The sequence below is a fragment of the Balaenoptera acutorostrata genome, chromosome 3, assembly GCF_949987535.1.
Source record: "Balaenoptera acutorostrata chromosome 3, mBalAcu1.1, whole genome shotgun sequence".
Classification (NCBI taxonomy): Eukaryota; Metazoa; Chordata; class Mammalia; order Artiodactyla; family Balaenopteridae; genus Balaenoptera; species Balaenoptera acutorostrata.
Genome location: NC_080066.1, coordinates 87,738,814 through 87,752,536, shown reverse-complemented (window position 1 = coordinate 87,752,536; position 13,723 = coordinate 87,738,814). Strand labels below are relative to the sequence as shown.

Sequence of the window (13,723 nt, the reverse complement as noted above, 5' to 3'; positions counted from 1 at the left end):
TGGGTAAACACACAAGGAAGGCCACACTTAAAGCATGGTTTGGTAAATGAGCATAGAGTTTTATACAGGGAACACAGAAGAGGGATTATGTGGAGTGTGTGTGCCTTTCGGTGGTGGTGAGGGCGCCAAGGGAGAGGTGACACTTGGCTTAATCCTGATGACGAGTGGGGGATGCTGGAGAGAGGAGTACTGAGTGAGGAGGACAGGAATTCACAGTTTTAAAGGCACTGAGAGAGCCTGGGGGTGACGAGGAACAGCATTTTTCCAGTGGTCTGAGCCTAGGGTTTACGGGGTTAGTGGTGGGAGAGCAGGATGGAGGTGTGAGCAAGGGATAAGTCATTGAGATGTTGTGTACCACAATGAGAAGTATGATCGTCAAGGCATTGGCAACCAAGCAAGCAAGAGATGATTATATCAGTGCTTCAGAATGATCACTCTAGGGGGATCTTCTAGTAAAACAGGTAAGAAATAAAGGCTTGAATCAAGTCTTAGAAGAAAAAGAAAATGAATGAATGAATAGTAGGGTAAGTGGATGATACTGTTAGCTTTGTGAGGGTTTAGAGAAGCAGGATGCCATAGTGGGAACAGTATTTGAGGAAGACTCTGTGATGGAGGAAGATTTGAGTGGACTTGCCCATAGTAGGTAGCCAGTAAGCTGGATATTGAATGGCAATAGGATTTATATGAGAGAAGACAGGAAATAATACCAGGTTACATAAATGTGTGAGATGGTCATGGAGACAAGTATAATTGGAAAAGAGTGGTAGATAATATGATTTCATGTGTAAATTGGTTGCACCTTTTGGAAAGCTTTGAAATGCCAGGTTGAGGAATTTGAACTTATTTCTAGGAAATAAGAAGCCATAGAAGGAATAGGAAGCCATAGAAGATTCTTAAATAGATATTTTGACATTTTCAGTTTGGATTAGAAATGTGTTCATGTATTGGGCCTCTTCATCTTGATTGGAGGAAGGTGTGTCTGATGAGATGACGCTAGTTCTGATTCTTACATTTAATGGAAAAGCCACAGAGGCAGCATTACTTTTGGACCGGGAAATAAGGTTGGATGACCTCACTTTGGCTGTGGGGAGACTGTGGAGTAGTCCACTGTTGGGAGACAAAGAGAGCTGAGGCAGAAATGAATGAGTGCCCATATGAGATTTTTGGTGATGCCAGTCTAGAGAGGGATGGAGCAAATAGAAAGATGGGAGAAACTGCTTGCCCTGTGGAGTCTTTTAGGGATAGCAAATACAGTCGGCCCTCCTTATATCTTCAGGTTCTGCATCTGCAGATTCAACCAACCATAGATCAAAAATATTCCAAAAAAAAGTCCAGAAAGTTCCAAAAAGCAAAACTTGAATTTGCTGCACACTGGCAACTATTTACGTGGCATTCACATTGTATTTACAACTATTTACATAGTATTTACATTGTATTAAGTATTATAAGTAATCTAGAGATTATCTAAAGTATATGAGAGGATGTGCATAGATTATGTGCAAGTACTTTGCCATATTATATACGGAACTTGAGCATCCTCAGATTTTGGTATCCCGTGGGGTCCTGGAACGAATCTCCTATGGGTACTGCGGGACGAGACTGTACACAACGTGCACAGTCAATATCTCATTCCAACTCATAGCAGACATTAATTGATCTTTGTATGTTTTTCTATTGAGCTTAATGGTAGTCTTGGAGTTCTTGTTAACCCAGTGCTGCAGGCAGCTACCATCAGTTGATCAGAGCTGCACTGGAATTCAAACCCATATGTCATGTCTGGAGTAGGAAATGAATGAGCAATAGATTATGATATACTCACAGTGCAAATCAATTTTTACTTTTCCAGGTGGAACTTGCAGAAATCTGCGCCAAGAGTGAGCATTACATTGGCACTGAAGGAGGAGGGATGGACCAGTCCATATCATTTCTTGCAGAAGAAGGAACTGTAGGTGGCATTGAGCTATTTGGAAATATCCACCAGGGAATGTTCACCCAGGGAGGAAGGCCTTGAGATCCCCAGAGTGCTTTGCTTTTTTTTCTGGGCAGCCTATTCTATTAGGCTCTATTGTAGGATGGTATTTCTCAACTGCTTTGTAATTCAAGGCTATCACCAGTTCACTGGCTCTGTTTCATGTTGATCACCTCTCCCTTAAGCTTCCAGAATCATACCTCAGGTGTCTAGGTTTCTTTTTTTTCCCCTCCTTCTAATTCATTGTTAGTATGCGATTTCTCAACTCCCTAGTTATTGGGACCTCTTTTCTCGCTCTTGTCCCAAATCATTTCATCTCATGGCATTTTCATAATCTCCTGTTGGTTTTAAACCCAAATGTTAGTTCTCTTACCACATATATTCACTAGTCCTCTTTTTTGTAATTTACTCTATGGTATCATTTTTCTCTGTCAACATTTTTGGGGCTTTAGTGGTAGGGAAAAGAATGCTGACAGGAAGCCAGGAATGAATTCCTTAGCCAATACCACTTCCCCTTGGTTATCAACTCCCATAGACAGAGCAGAGGTTTTCATAGTTGCCATAAACTGACCATTTCCAAAATAGAAACAGACATTTCTTTAAAATCTTTTCTTAGTTTTCCATCAGATTCCTACAGGCTTGGCTATTTTCCAAGAATACCTGGATTTCTTCTTATTAAGAGTATTTGTTGTTGATTCCCCTAAGCCAACGACAGGAGGCATGAGGAAATTTGGTTTAATGCTAAGAAAATACTGTGGGTCTTTTGGATGAGACCTGACAAGCAGACATGATGGCAAGAGTCCTGTTGTTAACATAAGTTAGCTGTAGAGTCTGAAAAAAGTCCAAATTCTTTGGGCTTGCAAAGTACTTCATGATCTGACCCCTGCTTTACCTGCCCTCCGCTCAGTTCTATCCTCTCACCATGCCTCATCCCTCAAACACTAAGCTCCAGCTAAATTGCAATACCCAAAGCTCTATTAACACCTCATATTATTTTTTGCCTGTGAACTTGCTTATACTCTTCCCTCTTCTTGACATCCTATTTGGGTAAAGAAACCCTCTGTCTGTCCTACTTTTGCTCATCCTTTAAGTCTCAGTTTAGATTTCCCTTTTTTTCAGAGGCGCCTACACTAGGCTATATCTGATCAGGTGCTACAACTGTGTTTCTTTATAGTGCCCTGTGCTTTGCTACCCTTGTAACACAACCTGGCAGTGTATTTGACTACTTGACTGCCTTTCCCACTAGATTGTAATCTCTATGAGGGCAGGAACAGTGTCTGTCTTGTTCACTCTTGTATCTCCAGTGCCTAGTACAGTGCCTGGAAGTCAGTAAATAATATTTGAATGAATAAATGAATGCATTTTTGGGAAAAATTTTTACTAAGATAAATAAATATATAAATGGTTAAACATTTTCTGAATTCTAATACATTATATCTCACCTGTCATTTTTTTTCTCAATAGGCCAAGTTGATAGAATTTAGTCCTCTGAGGGCAACTGATGTGAAACTCCCAAGTGGAGCAGTGTTTGTGATTGCCAACAGTTGTGTGGAAATGAATAAAGCAGCAACTTCTCATTTCAATATCAGGGTGATGGAGTGTCGGCTGGCTGCAAAGGTATGAACTTGGCAAACTAGTGAAACTTGAAGTAGGCTTTCTCTTGTTCTTTTTCTCTTTGTTCCCTATTATTTTGTCTCTTTCCCTAAAATGTAGGGCAACATTCTGACTGCAGCAGTGTTCTAACTGAAGTTTTTTCGTACAGAGAAATTTGATTTCAAACTCAGGAGATAAACGTATAGGTGTGCCTTGCAACCTCTAGCTATTTGGAAAGTATGTGAACTTCACAGTTGAGTCTTCTAGGGTGGCAATGGGGAGAAGAGGACAGCTCAACTTATATCTGTGTAGTACAGGCCATGGGTTAGGTCTACAGGTGGAGAAAGATAGTTGGAGGTGATTGATGGGAGGTGACCATAACTAATCTTGTTTCTTTGACAAAAGTGATGATAGCCTCAACCCTCCGTCCTCTCACATGCACCATTGGCCATCACTGTTCCCTCTAAAAATGCAGGCTTGGTGTCTACTAGGGAAACGCACACCAGAAGGGAGTCTTGACAGTTCTCTGTTCCACAGCTTAAAAGACACTTGCTAGTCAAGCCTTAAATCTACTTAGGAAGTATTCACTGAATACCTGTTGTGCACTTAGCATGAAGATATACAAAAGGATACAGGACATCAGAATAGAGAGAGTAGAGAGTAAAGGTTAGGGGGATTTGAAATAGGAAATGGTTAGTATTTGATCAGGTGGTATGTAAACAGGTGCTCTAAAAAGTGGCACAGAAATTAAATGTTATGTAAGATCTAGAATGGCACATGTTATGATTTAAAAGTTGGAGAGAACTGAGGCTGGGAGCTGGGGAGTAGAATCTTGGTCAGGAGCTCTACCATGCTTTCTTCCAGTCATCCTTCAAATAGCAGGTAGCATGATGGTTTACAAATTTAAATCTGATCAGGTAGTTCCCCTGCTTAACACCTTTCAAAAGCTTTCCATTTCATGGGAATAAAGTCAAAAGTCCTTATCACTTCCTGGAGAGAACTGCAAGATCCGATGTGTACCTCATCCTCTTCCTCTCTTAGCATCCCTCAGTCCCATCACACTCTAGCCATGATGCTCATTCTCACCGCAGGGACTTTGTACGTGCCCAGAATGCTCTCCCCGCAGCCCTCTAGGAAGTCTCAGCCTAAGTGTCCCTCAGGAAAGCCTTCCTTGACTTCCTTACTCCCAGACTAAGGTGGGGCTCTCTTTGTATTTCATAGCACTTGCACCTCTCAGGTATGATACTTATCACAGTTGTTTGATGTCTGTCTCTTCTTTCTGACTTGATTTTACCTGAGGGCCAAGACTGTCCATCTTGTTAACTCTTATATCCCTAAGGCCTGGTATAGTGCTTAGGCTGAAGTAGGCACAGGGTAAACATGTGTTGAATAAATGAATAACTATTCCCTGGGTTACCTGCTCTGTCATATTTATTTTGCTCAATTTCACAATTTTTTACAAGTGCATAGGGTGTGCCCAGCACTGGACTAGCTACCATGGAGCTGTGTAAGGTGCAGTTATCCCTTGGGCTGACATACCACTTTGCCCCTTACTCCCATCCCCTGAAGTTGTGAAGTTGGGAATGGATGAGCCGGAAAATAAAAGTTTTTTTTTTTTTCTGGAAAATTTTAGTGTTAAACATTTTTTTTAAATCATGATTTAAGTGTTTTAAATATGCAATTTACTTATTCAGATAATTCTAAAAATTCTGTGAAAGAAATGTTTCAATATTAAACTCTTCTGATCAGTGCATATATGAGAAGAAGTAGTGCAGTAAACTTTTCAATGTCAAAGGCTTCAGTGAATTTTTTTCCCTCTTAGGGCAAACTTCTTTCAGGAGATGGAAGAAATTGGTGTCTTATTTGTTTAAGGGCTTATTCTTGTTGACTTTTTATTTTGAGGTGTATGAGTAAGTGCTGCCTTCCTGAGGAGACCTCAAACATACACAACAGTGTTTTCAGAGTTTTATCACGAAATTAGATATCATCTATGAGACCCATAGGTGAGCCAAAACAAGTATGAGATGTGTGAAATGGGTTCATACTGTAATGACGCTTTTCCAAAGATGCAAGAAGAAAATGAGAAATAAAATTGTGGTGCTGAAGCTCTGTAGTGAAAGTTGTCAGGATGGGAGAGGGAGGTGTCTATTGGGAGTGAACTAGAAAAAGGGCTTCTCTTTCTGGAGCAGTAGCTGAAAACCTTAATCCGCTGCAGAACCTTTTGTTCTTGAGGCTGTCTTCTGAGTTTAACTGTATAACTCCATGTGCATTTTAGAGGTACTTTGGTCAGTGAAATTGGCTTTTTGCCATACACTCCTCCCAGTTGATGTAGATAAAACACATTATTTTAAGTACTCTGAATTTTTCTCTCTTTTGAAATATGGAAGAGAGAAAATTGAAAGGCTTTATCAAGATGCAGAATGTTTTCTAAATTATGTTGTGCTGCAAATCATGAGAATCCAAGGTTATATACAAAAGGGAAATATAGATAAAACTGCTAATATAGGCTCTGCAGATAGATCTTGATGCCAAGAATATGCTCTTGCCTAGGGAATATAGGCTGGAATTCTGCTAAGCTTATTTTAATTACAGTATGGTGCCATTCTTCTGTTTTCAGCAACGTGTGAATGAATATAATTTTTGTTTGGAAATGGTCTCATTAAATCAGGAAATAAACTCTCATGTAAAAAAGTAAAGAAGCTTGTCTTAATCTGAATAAACTTGTTGCTTTCAGACAATAAAAATGAAGTGTTAGTGGAGAAATGACAGATCAGGATAGTTTTTTTTTTTTTTAAGAGTATTAGTCATTTTATTTTTATTTATTTATTTATTTATTTATGGCTATGTTGGGTCTTCGTTTCTGTGCGAGGGCTTTCTCTAGTTGTGGCAAGTGGGGGCCACTCTTCATCGCGGTGCGCGGGCCTCTCACTATCGCGGCCTCTCTTGTTGCAGGGCACAGGCTCCAGACGCGCAGGCTCAGTAATTGTGGCTCACGGGCCCAGTTGCTCCGTGGCATGTAGGATCTTCCCAGACCAGGGCTCGAACCCGTGTCCCCTGCATTGGCAGGCAGATTCTCAACCACTGCGCCACCAGGGAAGCCCCCAGGATAGTTTTGAAAATGATTCTGATTAAGTAGAGCTCCACGTGGCAAAATTGTAATAAATAACACTTATTTTTCCTCTCCTCCTATTTCCCCAAGGTACCTTTTTGAAAAATGAGTACCTTTTGTATCTACTTAGCAGAGGGAAGTACACTAAACCAATGAAGATGATTTTTCTTTGTTTTGCTTTAATGTTGATAATTTCTTTTGTTCTTAAGTCTCCTTTCTCTCCCTCTCTCTCTCTCTTCCTCCCTGCTCCTCTGTTTCTAACAGTTTCCCCAAACTAATGAATGCAGATTCATTAAAAGTCAGAGTCTTACAGAGGCATTTGAACTAAAATTTAAAACATTTCAAGGCAAACACAATAGAGATTTATAATTATTATTTGCGTAAATGATTCTCTTTTTTTTGAAATTTATTTTATTTATTTTTTTCTACAGCAGGTTCTTATTAGTTATCCATTTTATACATATTAGTGTATACATGTCAATCCCAGTCTCCCAGTTCATCACACCACCAAATGATTCTTTTAAGTGAAGCACGTTTTTATGTTCTTAAATTAAAAAGGAGCCAGAAATCTTTAATGAGCACAAAATTTTTCATATTTTATACATATTCAGTGGCTTAAACTTTTCCAGAATTGGGGGACTTCCCTGGTGGCACAGTGGTTAGGAATCTGCCTGCCAATGCAGGAGAGAGGTTTGGAGCCCTGGTCTGGGAGGATCCCAGATGCCACGGAGCAACCAACCCCGTGCGCCACAACTACTGAGCCTGTGCTCTAGAGCCTGCGAGCCACAGCTACTGAGCCCACGTGCCACAACTACTGAAGCCCACGTGCCTAGAGACCGTGGTCCGCAACAAGGGAAGCCACCGCAATGAGAAGTCCGTACACCACAACGAAGAGTAGCCCCCGCTCGCCACAACTAGAGAAAGCCCATGCACAGCAACGAAGACCCAACACAGCCAAAAATTAACAAATTAAAAAAAAAAAAAACTTTTCCAGAATTGCCTTATGTCGATAAAAAAGAGTATCCCTTAATTATATTGAGGGATAAAATGTGTGATGCTGATAATAAGTATTATGGGAAGTCAAAAAGGGAAGGGAAATTATGCTGTTGCATTTTGCATACCCTGAGCTCCTTGTGGCAACATGTGAAGCAACGAAGGAGAGGGTTACATGTGGTCCTTTGATGCTTCAAGGAAAATTTACAGTGTGATTTTTTTACAGAGCATGTCTGGTCAGCGGCCATCACTCATCCAGTTTTTTTTTTTTTTTTTAGCTCCTGCCACTTAGTGGTCAATATGGAGCTTATTCTTTGTCGGGTGAGGAGAAGTGGATATAATATTCTCAGGGCTTCTGCAGTTTTCTTGAATTTGAGTGGGGAAAAACCAAACACCCAGGAATGTAGCCAGTTTCACTCAGCCTATTGATTTAGTCGAGCTCACTCTGCCAGGATGCTGGTGTGGAGTATCCCAGGACGGTGAGTCCTGGCTGCAGGGCAGAGCACGCACACGCTGGGGAGTAGGGTTGATGTGTTTAGTGGAACCAGGTGTAGCAGGACCTTGAGTGCTGTGCTGAGGATCACCCAGGCTTGGTCCTGGAAGTGCAAATGTTAGCAAGGTATTCTAGAAATATTAAGCTGGCAGCAGGAGCTTTTGTTTGGTTGAAGAGAAGTGGGTCTTAAAGTGTCAGTGGGGATGGGATAACAAGAGAGGGATACTAAAGAAGCTCTGACTGGACCTAGTAAAGGGTCGGGTATAAGGCTCTCTGTGATTGGGTTTCTGTCTTCCTTTTGGCTTAAATGCCATGACTTTGAGGAATGACCACCCTCCCCACTTCCATTATGTTAAATGCCTTTTTATATGCTCTTGCCACATCCTGTATTTTTCCATTATAGTAGTTTATCACAAATGGAGTAAGTTCTTCACTCTATAATTATTAATTGATGCCTGTCTCCTCGGGTTGACTCTGAGCCCCATGCAGTCAGGAGCCGTGAGTGCTTCATACACTGCAGTGAACACACATGGCATGCAGACATGCGCACGTGAAGACTAAGTATTGGGTCGAAAAGGGCTGTAGTTTCAAGCTGAAATGATGGGTGGAAAGCATAATGCTGCCCCTCATAGATATGGGGAAGGTAGGATGGAAGGTGATATGAAAGTGGGAGGTGATGATACATCCCCATGGAATTTTCTTATAAGTGGTTAAAAATTTGAGGTTGGAATGTTTCTCTTGGCTTGGACAATAGTCTTTCAACTATTTTGAGAGAATAGTTGAAACCAAGGACTGAGTTCAGTTTGCTGAGGGAGAGAATGTGGCAAGAGAAGAGCAGAGGGCTGGGGGTTAAATTTGGGAGATGGCTTCAATAATAATGAAAGGAGAAAACTGAGTCATGGGTGGAAATGTAAGGACCAGAGAGGTGAGAGGGAAACCGGGAAAATTCAGGGCTACACAGGCCAGTACAACAGGGAATCTGAAGAAGCTAGGTTGTGAAGAGTGCTGGCAGCCAGTGATTCATAAGGAATAAGAGGACTGAGAGAAATCCCATGGCTTTGGAAGTGGTTCTGGAGATAAGAAAGACCTTTGGGAGGCCATATTCAATAGTTAGAGTGGCCACTGAGGACCCAGAAGCAGTGACTATGGGTCACTGATTCTAGTTGTCGGACAGTAAAAGAGAAGGAGGAATTAAGAGCAGTAGCTTTAGGAATAAGAATTTTATGACAGGAAACACCTGTATACGTTTGAAGGCATAGGAGAAGTGTCATGTGGGAAAGAACTAGCTACAGAGGCATTATCTTATTTAATCTTCACTGTAGCTTGTGCGGTAGCCATTAGGTGTCCCATTTTACAAACTGGGAATTTCCAGCCAAGGTAGGCTGTGACTTGTTTTAAGTTAAGAGCAGGAGTCCAGGTCTACCTTTAGCCCTGCTCTTTCCATTGTGCCCCTTAGGAGTTAGGTGTGCATGAAATCCGGAGCACCATGCTTAGGGATGCCTTAGAAAAAAGACAGGCTGTGCTGAGGGCGCGGTGAGGATTGTAGTAGAGTCATTCTGCACCGTTGTGCAGATTTCTTCAGATTTATTCTGTGGCCTGCAAACTAATACGGAGAACGTGGAGAGTGGGGATGACCAACACTGGGGAAGGTCAACATTGTGAATGTGTTCATGATGGTTATGAGCGGAACATGGGCACAGAAGTCACTGTGGAATGGCTTCCATGAAGTTGGAAGAGGGTGAGGGGGAGATAAGCAAAAAAAAAAAAAAAAAAAGTATCCACAATAAAAACAGTTATGTATGATCCCATTTATGTCAAACTATATGTGTGTACGTATGTAAGAAGTATGCATAAAAAATGTATCATAGGATATCAGATGGGAGATTGGTGGTTATCTTATTGGGATGATTACAGGTGATTTATTTTATACTTTGTAATTTTTGTAAACTTCAAATTGTTATGTGTTTCTTCAAATTTTAAAAATAAGCATGGGTGATTTATAGAACCCAAACCAACAACAACACAGCTGCTTTTGTTGTGTGGAAAACAACTTGTCAGAGAAGGGATTTGAAATATTATCCTTTGCTGACCTGGTGAGGAGAAAGACTTGACACTTTTCCGTTGACTTGTTAATACTGCAAAATGCAGTGAGAACGTCCGAGAGAGGTGGGTTCTGACAGACAGGCTCCTGAGTTAGAGTCTGTATCTTAGCACTCTCCTGCCACACCCTCTTAATAGAAGCCCCAGAGACCCTCTCAGACTGAGGATGTCTTCTAGCTGCAGGAGAACACTGAGTTTGCACATGAGACAGCCTGGAAGCCTGGGGAGCTAACACCCTTGGAATCAGCCCTCTATCAATGGTGGATGAGAGTTAGCGGGTTTTAAATATCTGAGCTTTCTTGTCTATGCGTAGGACACATCCGAGGTTTATACATACAGCAGGCCCCGCTTCACCTCTCACATCACTGCACTTCATCTTGGCTTCTCTTCCTGTCTCATTTTCCACTCCTCTACCAGCACTTCTCTGTATCACCCTCTCCCCCTAAATTCTTGTCTCAGGGCCTGCTTCCGAGAGAAACCAACCTAAGACAGGGTCCTAGCACTATTTATCTACCTCTTTCCATGACTGTGGACAAAATATTCGTTGCCTGCTTTCTTGTCCACAGAGCATCAGCCAGACTCAGGAACCTCCCAGGAATGGAATTGGAAATAAACACCTAATGTTTGTAGTGGTGAAAAGAAAATGGTAGATGTTGACAAAGAACTGCTTTCTCTTATATCCCCACCCTGCTGCTGAGTGAGGAACTTGTCACAAAATGACCCATAGCCCTGACTCCTAGCCCTGCTTCACAAATGTGAAGTAGGGCCAGGCGACAGGGCTGTGAGTGGCAAATTCCCTCATGAAGTTCTGTCTTGGGCAACAGATCTTACCCACCCACTTCCCTCATCTGCAAGTCATCTTTCTGTTTCCTGGGCCAAATTTTAAAGGGCTTAAGCAGCTTTCCGATTTTACTCCTACAATGTAGTGCACTACTCAGCGACTCATGGCTGTGCAGCTGTCATTGAGGGCATGTGGTAGGTTTCATTCTTAATTGAAATACACACCCAATTGGCCGTGTGGACCCTCCAGCTGAGAGCTAAGCGGGCCGAACAGCAAACTGGGATATTGCTAGAGTGAATGTTAGTGCCTCTGCTTGTGGAACAAAAGTGCATTGGGAGGCTGCCTTTGAAAACAGCTTTGTAGGCAGCAGGCAACCCTCGAAGACTTTCTCCCCACACAGTCCTGGGCCAGTTTCCTGGGATCAAGTGCCTGAGGCAAAGTGACTTGTTCACATGAGGTCAGGGTTGGGAACTTGGAGATGGTGTTTACCTCAAGGTTCTTAGGAAGAGCCCATTCTCATCACTTGGGGGTCGTTCTTTGATTTTTTTTCCATTTCCTTCTTATTTTAGAAGGAACCCATCTATCAAAGTGTTTTAAATCACTGGAATGTTCACTTCTAACACAAAACTTAGTTTGTATTTAGAAACCATTTCTAAAACTTGAGTGGTGATTTGAGCTAAAATGAGTAGTGTGACAGATATCAAGCATAGCCCATTGAGAATGTGGCCTTGGGGAAGCAAGAAAGAGGTACAGGACACGGGTTAAATTTCCAACTCTGTTCTTACTAGCTAGGTGACTTTGGGCAAGTCACTCTCATCTCTTAAATAGGGTAATAATACCTATATCACAGAGCTGTCAAAGCTGAAAAATAGAAAGCACATTTAAATCATACAGCATTATACAAGTGTGAATTATTTCTGTTCACTTCATTGTATACCTCAGTTGGATTTGGATCTGTGTTTTGAGGAAGTGTAATTCTAGGAGATCATACACTTCAGCTCTTTTTCTGTATAAAATAAATATATTGTATGTTTTTCTTTTGCTTTATGAATGTCTATAAGTTTTCTGAAATTATTTTTGGAATACACTGGAATAGAGACCATGAATGAGTGAGTTGAATGAATGAATGAGTTAGTCTATGGAGGTGTCAATCTAGCAGTGCTAATAAACATTGAATGTGCTAAGCAAACAAGGTCAGAAGAAAGGTCTTAGCTTGCATCCTTGCTTTAAAAATGGCACCATGTTCTGTGAAATAACTGAACAGAAAAATGTAATTCTATTGTCTTTTTCACCAGTTCTGCCTTAAAATCATTAACTCCTTTCAAATGTATGAGCCAGAGTTTTAAAAAGAGGATTAATGAATATAAGAACTACTGTTATTAACATTCTTCAGAAGTGAGTGGCCCTAACCAAGTACAATGGTCTTTTGGTAAATCTGCTTCCTGTCAAAAAGAAAGAAAATCAAATCATCAGCATAATAGAAGAGTAAATCAGATGCACATTTACCCTTCTTTTGTTTGCTCCTTTTTGCCGTTTGTGCAGTCTGCACCTGCGGTCCTCACACCTGGGGAATGAATTTTGTAGACCTCAGGGTGAGAGATACCTTCACTGCTGTTTTGATTGTCACCTGCTCCTGAAGGGTGGTTTGGGGAAAATGAGGGACACACATTCTGGAGTGCGGTTCCCATGAGTGGACCAGGTTACAAAGGTTTGGTTTATATCTCACCCTCTGCAGTAGATTGAGGGGGTGCCTCAGGGCGCAACTGGAAGCCAAACTCTTTTCTTGAGGGTGGAGAAACATACAGCTCTACTACCACCAATGACCTAATGCAGTGGTGTTTCGTAAGGTCACCAATGAGGTTTTCATTTAAAATCTGGGACTTGACTCCAAACGCCCAGATACTTAAATTCATTAGCCATTTCAAAGAGGCATGTTGTAAACAGGAAGTGCTCAAATGAAATCGGGCATGCAGTGCCCACCTCAGGACCCAGATCATGTGAGATTTGAATAGTTTTCTGTAGACTTTATAGAGAGTGGTGTACTGGGTATAAACTGAATAGGGACAAAAGGACAAAATTATTCAAAGAAATAGCCCTGAGGGAAAGTGGTGACAGGCAAAAAAATCAGTGGGGGATTAGTTTTTTTAGGAAAAATACTCAACTAGCCTGTGAGTGTCACACAAGCATGTTTAATTTCAAACATCTGAACCGAGCGTGCATTTTCAAGCAATGGTGGGAATTGTGGATAGGTTGAATGGAAACAAAAAAGCTTAAAGTTGAATCTGGCTCATTAAAATAGTGCATATCAATATCTGAAATGAAAACTGACCATTATCTTGGTTTGAAATTGCAGCTCCTGGCTAAGCACAAATGCTTGTCATGGGAGGAAGTATTGCGGCTGGAGGAGGTGCAGGCCAAGCTGGGGGTCAGTCTGGAAGAAATGTTGTTGATCACAGAAGATGCCCTTCACTCTGAACCCTATAGCCCTGAGGAGATCTGCAGGTGTCTGGGAATTAGCCTGCAGGAACTCAAGACCCAAATCCTGAGTCCAAACACTCAAGACGGTGAGTCTGCTGGAGAAAATAAGGGCATGGGTTGTTTCCCCACTCACAGATGGAAAGTTTCCAATGTCCCCATGGATTATACTGATTTTGAAGCATGCTTGAGGGAATTTGGAGAACATGT

General features: G+C 41.5%; 1 protein-coding gene across 7 annotated transcripts in view; it reads left to right on the top strand.

Annotated features, from left to right (window-relative positions):
- GALK2 (galactokinase 2) overlaps positions 1 to 13,723 on the top strand; it is a 137,398-nt gene that overhangs the window by 78,875 nt on the left and 44,800 nt on the right. For all 7 annotated transcript variants that reach the window (XM_007170426.2, XM_057543903.1, XM_057543902.1 and 4 more), the window contains 3 exons: positions 1,847 to 1,945; positions 3,434 to 3,586; positions 13,392 to 13,602. In XM_007170426.2, the coding sequence (XP_007170488.1) occupies positions 1,847 to 1,945; positions 3,434 to 3,586; positions 13,392 to 13,602 (463 nt within the window). The remainder of the gene's footprint in view (positions 1 to 1,846; positions 1,946 to 3,433; positions 3,587 to 13,391; positions 13,603 to 13,723) is intronic.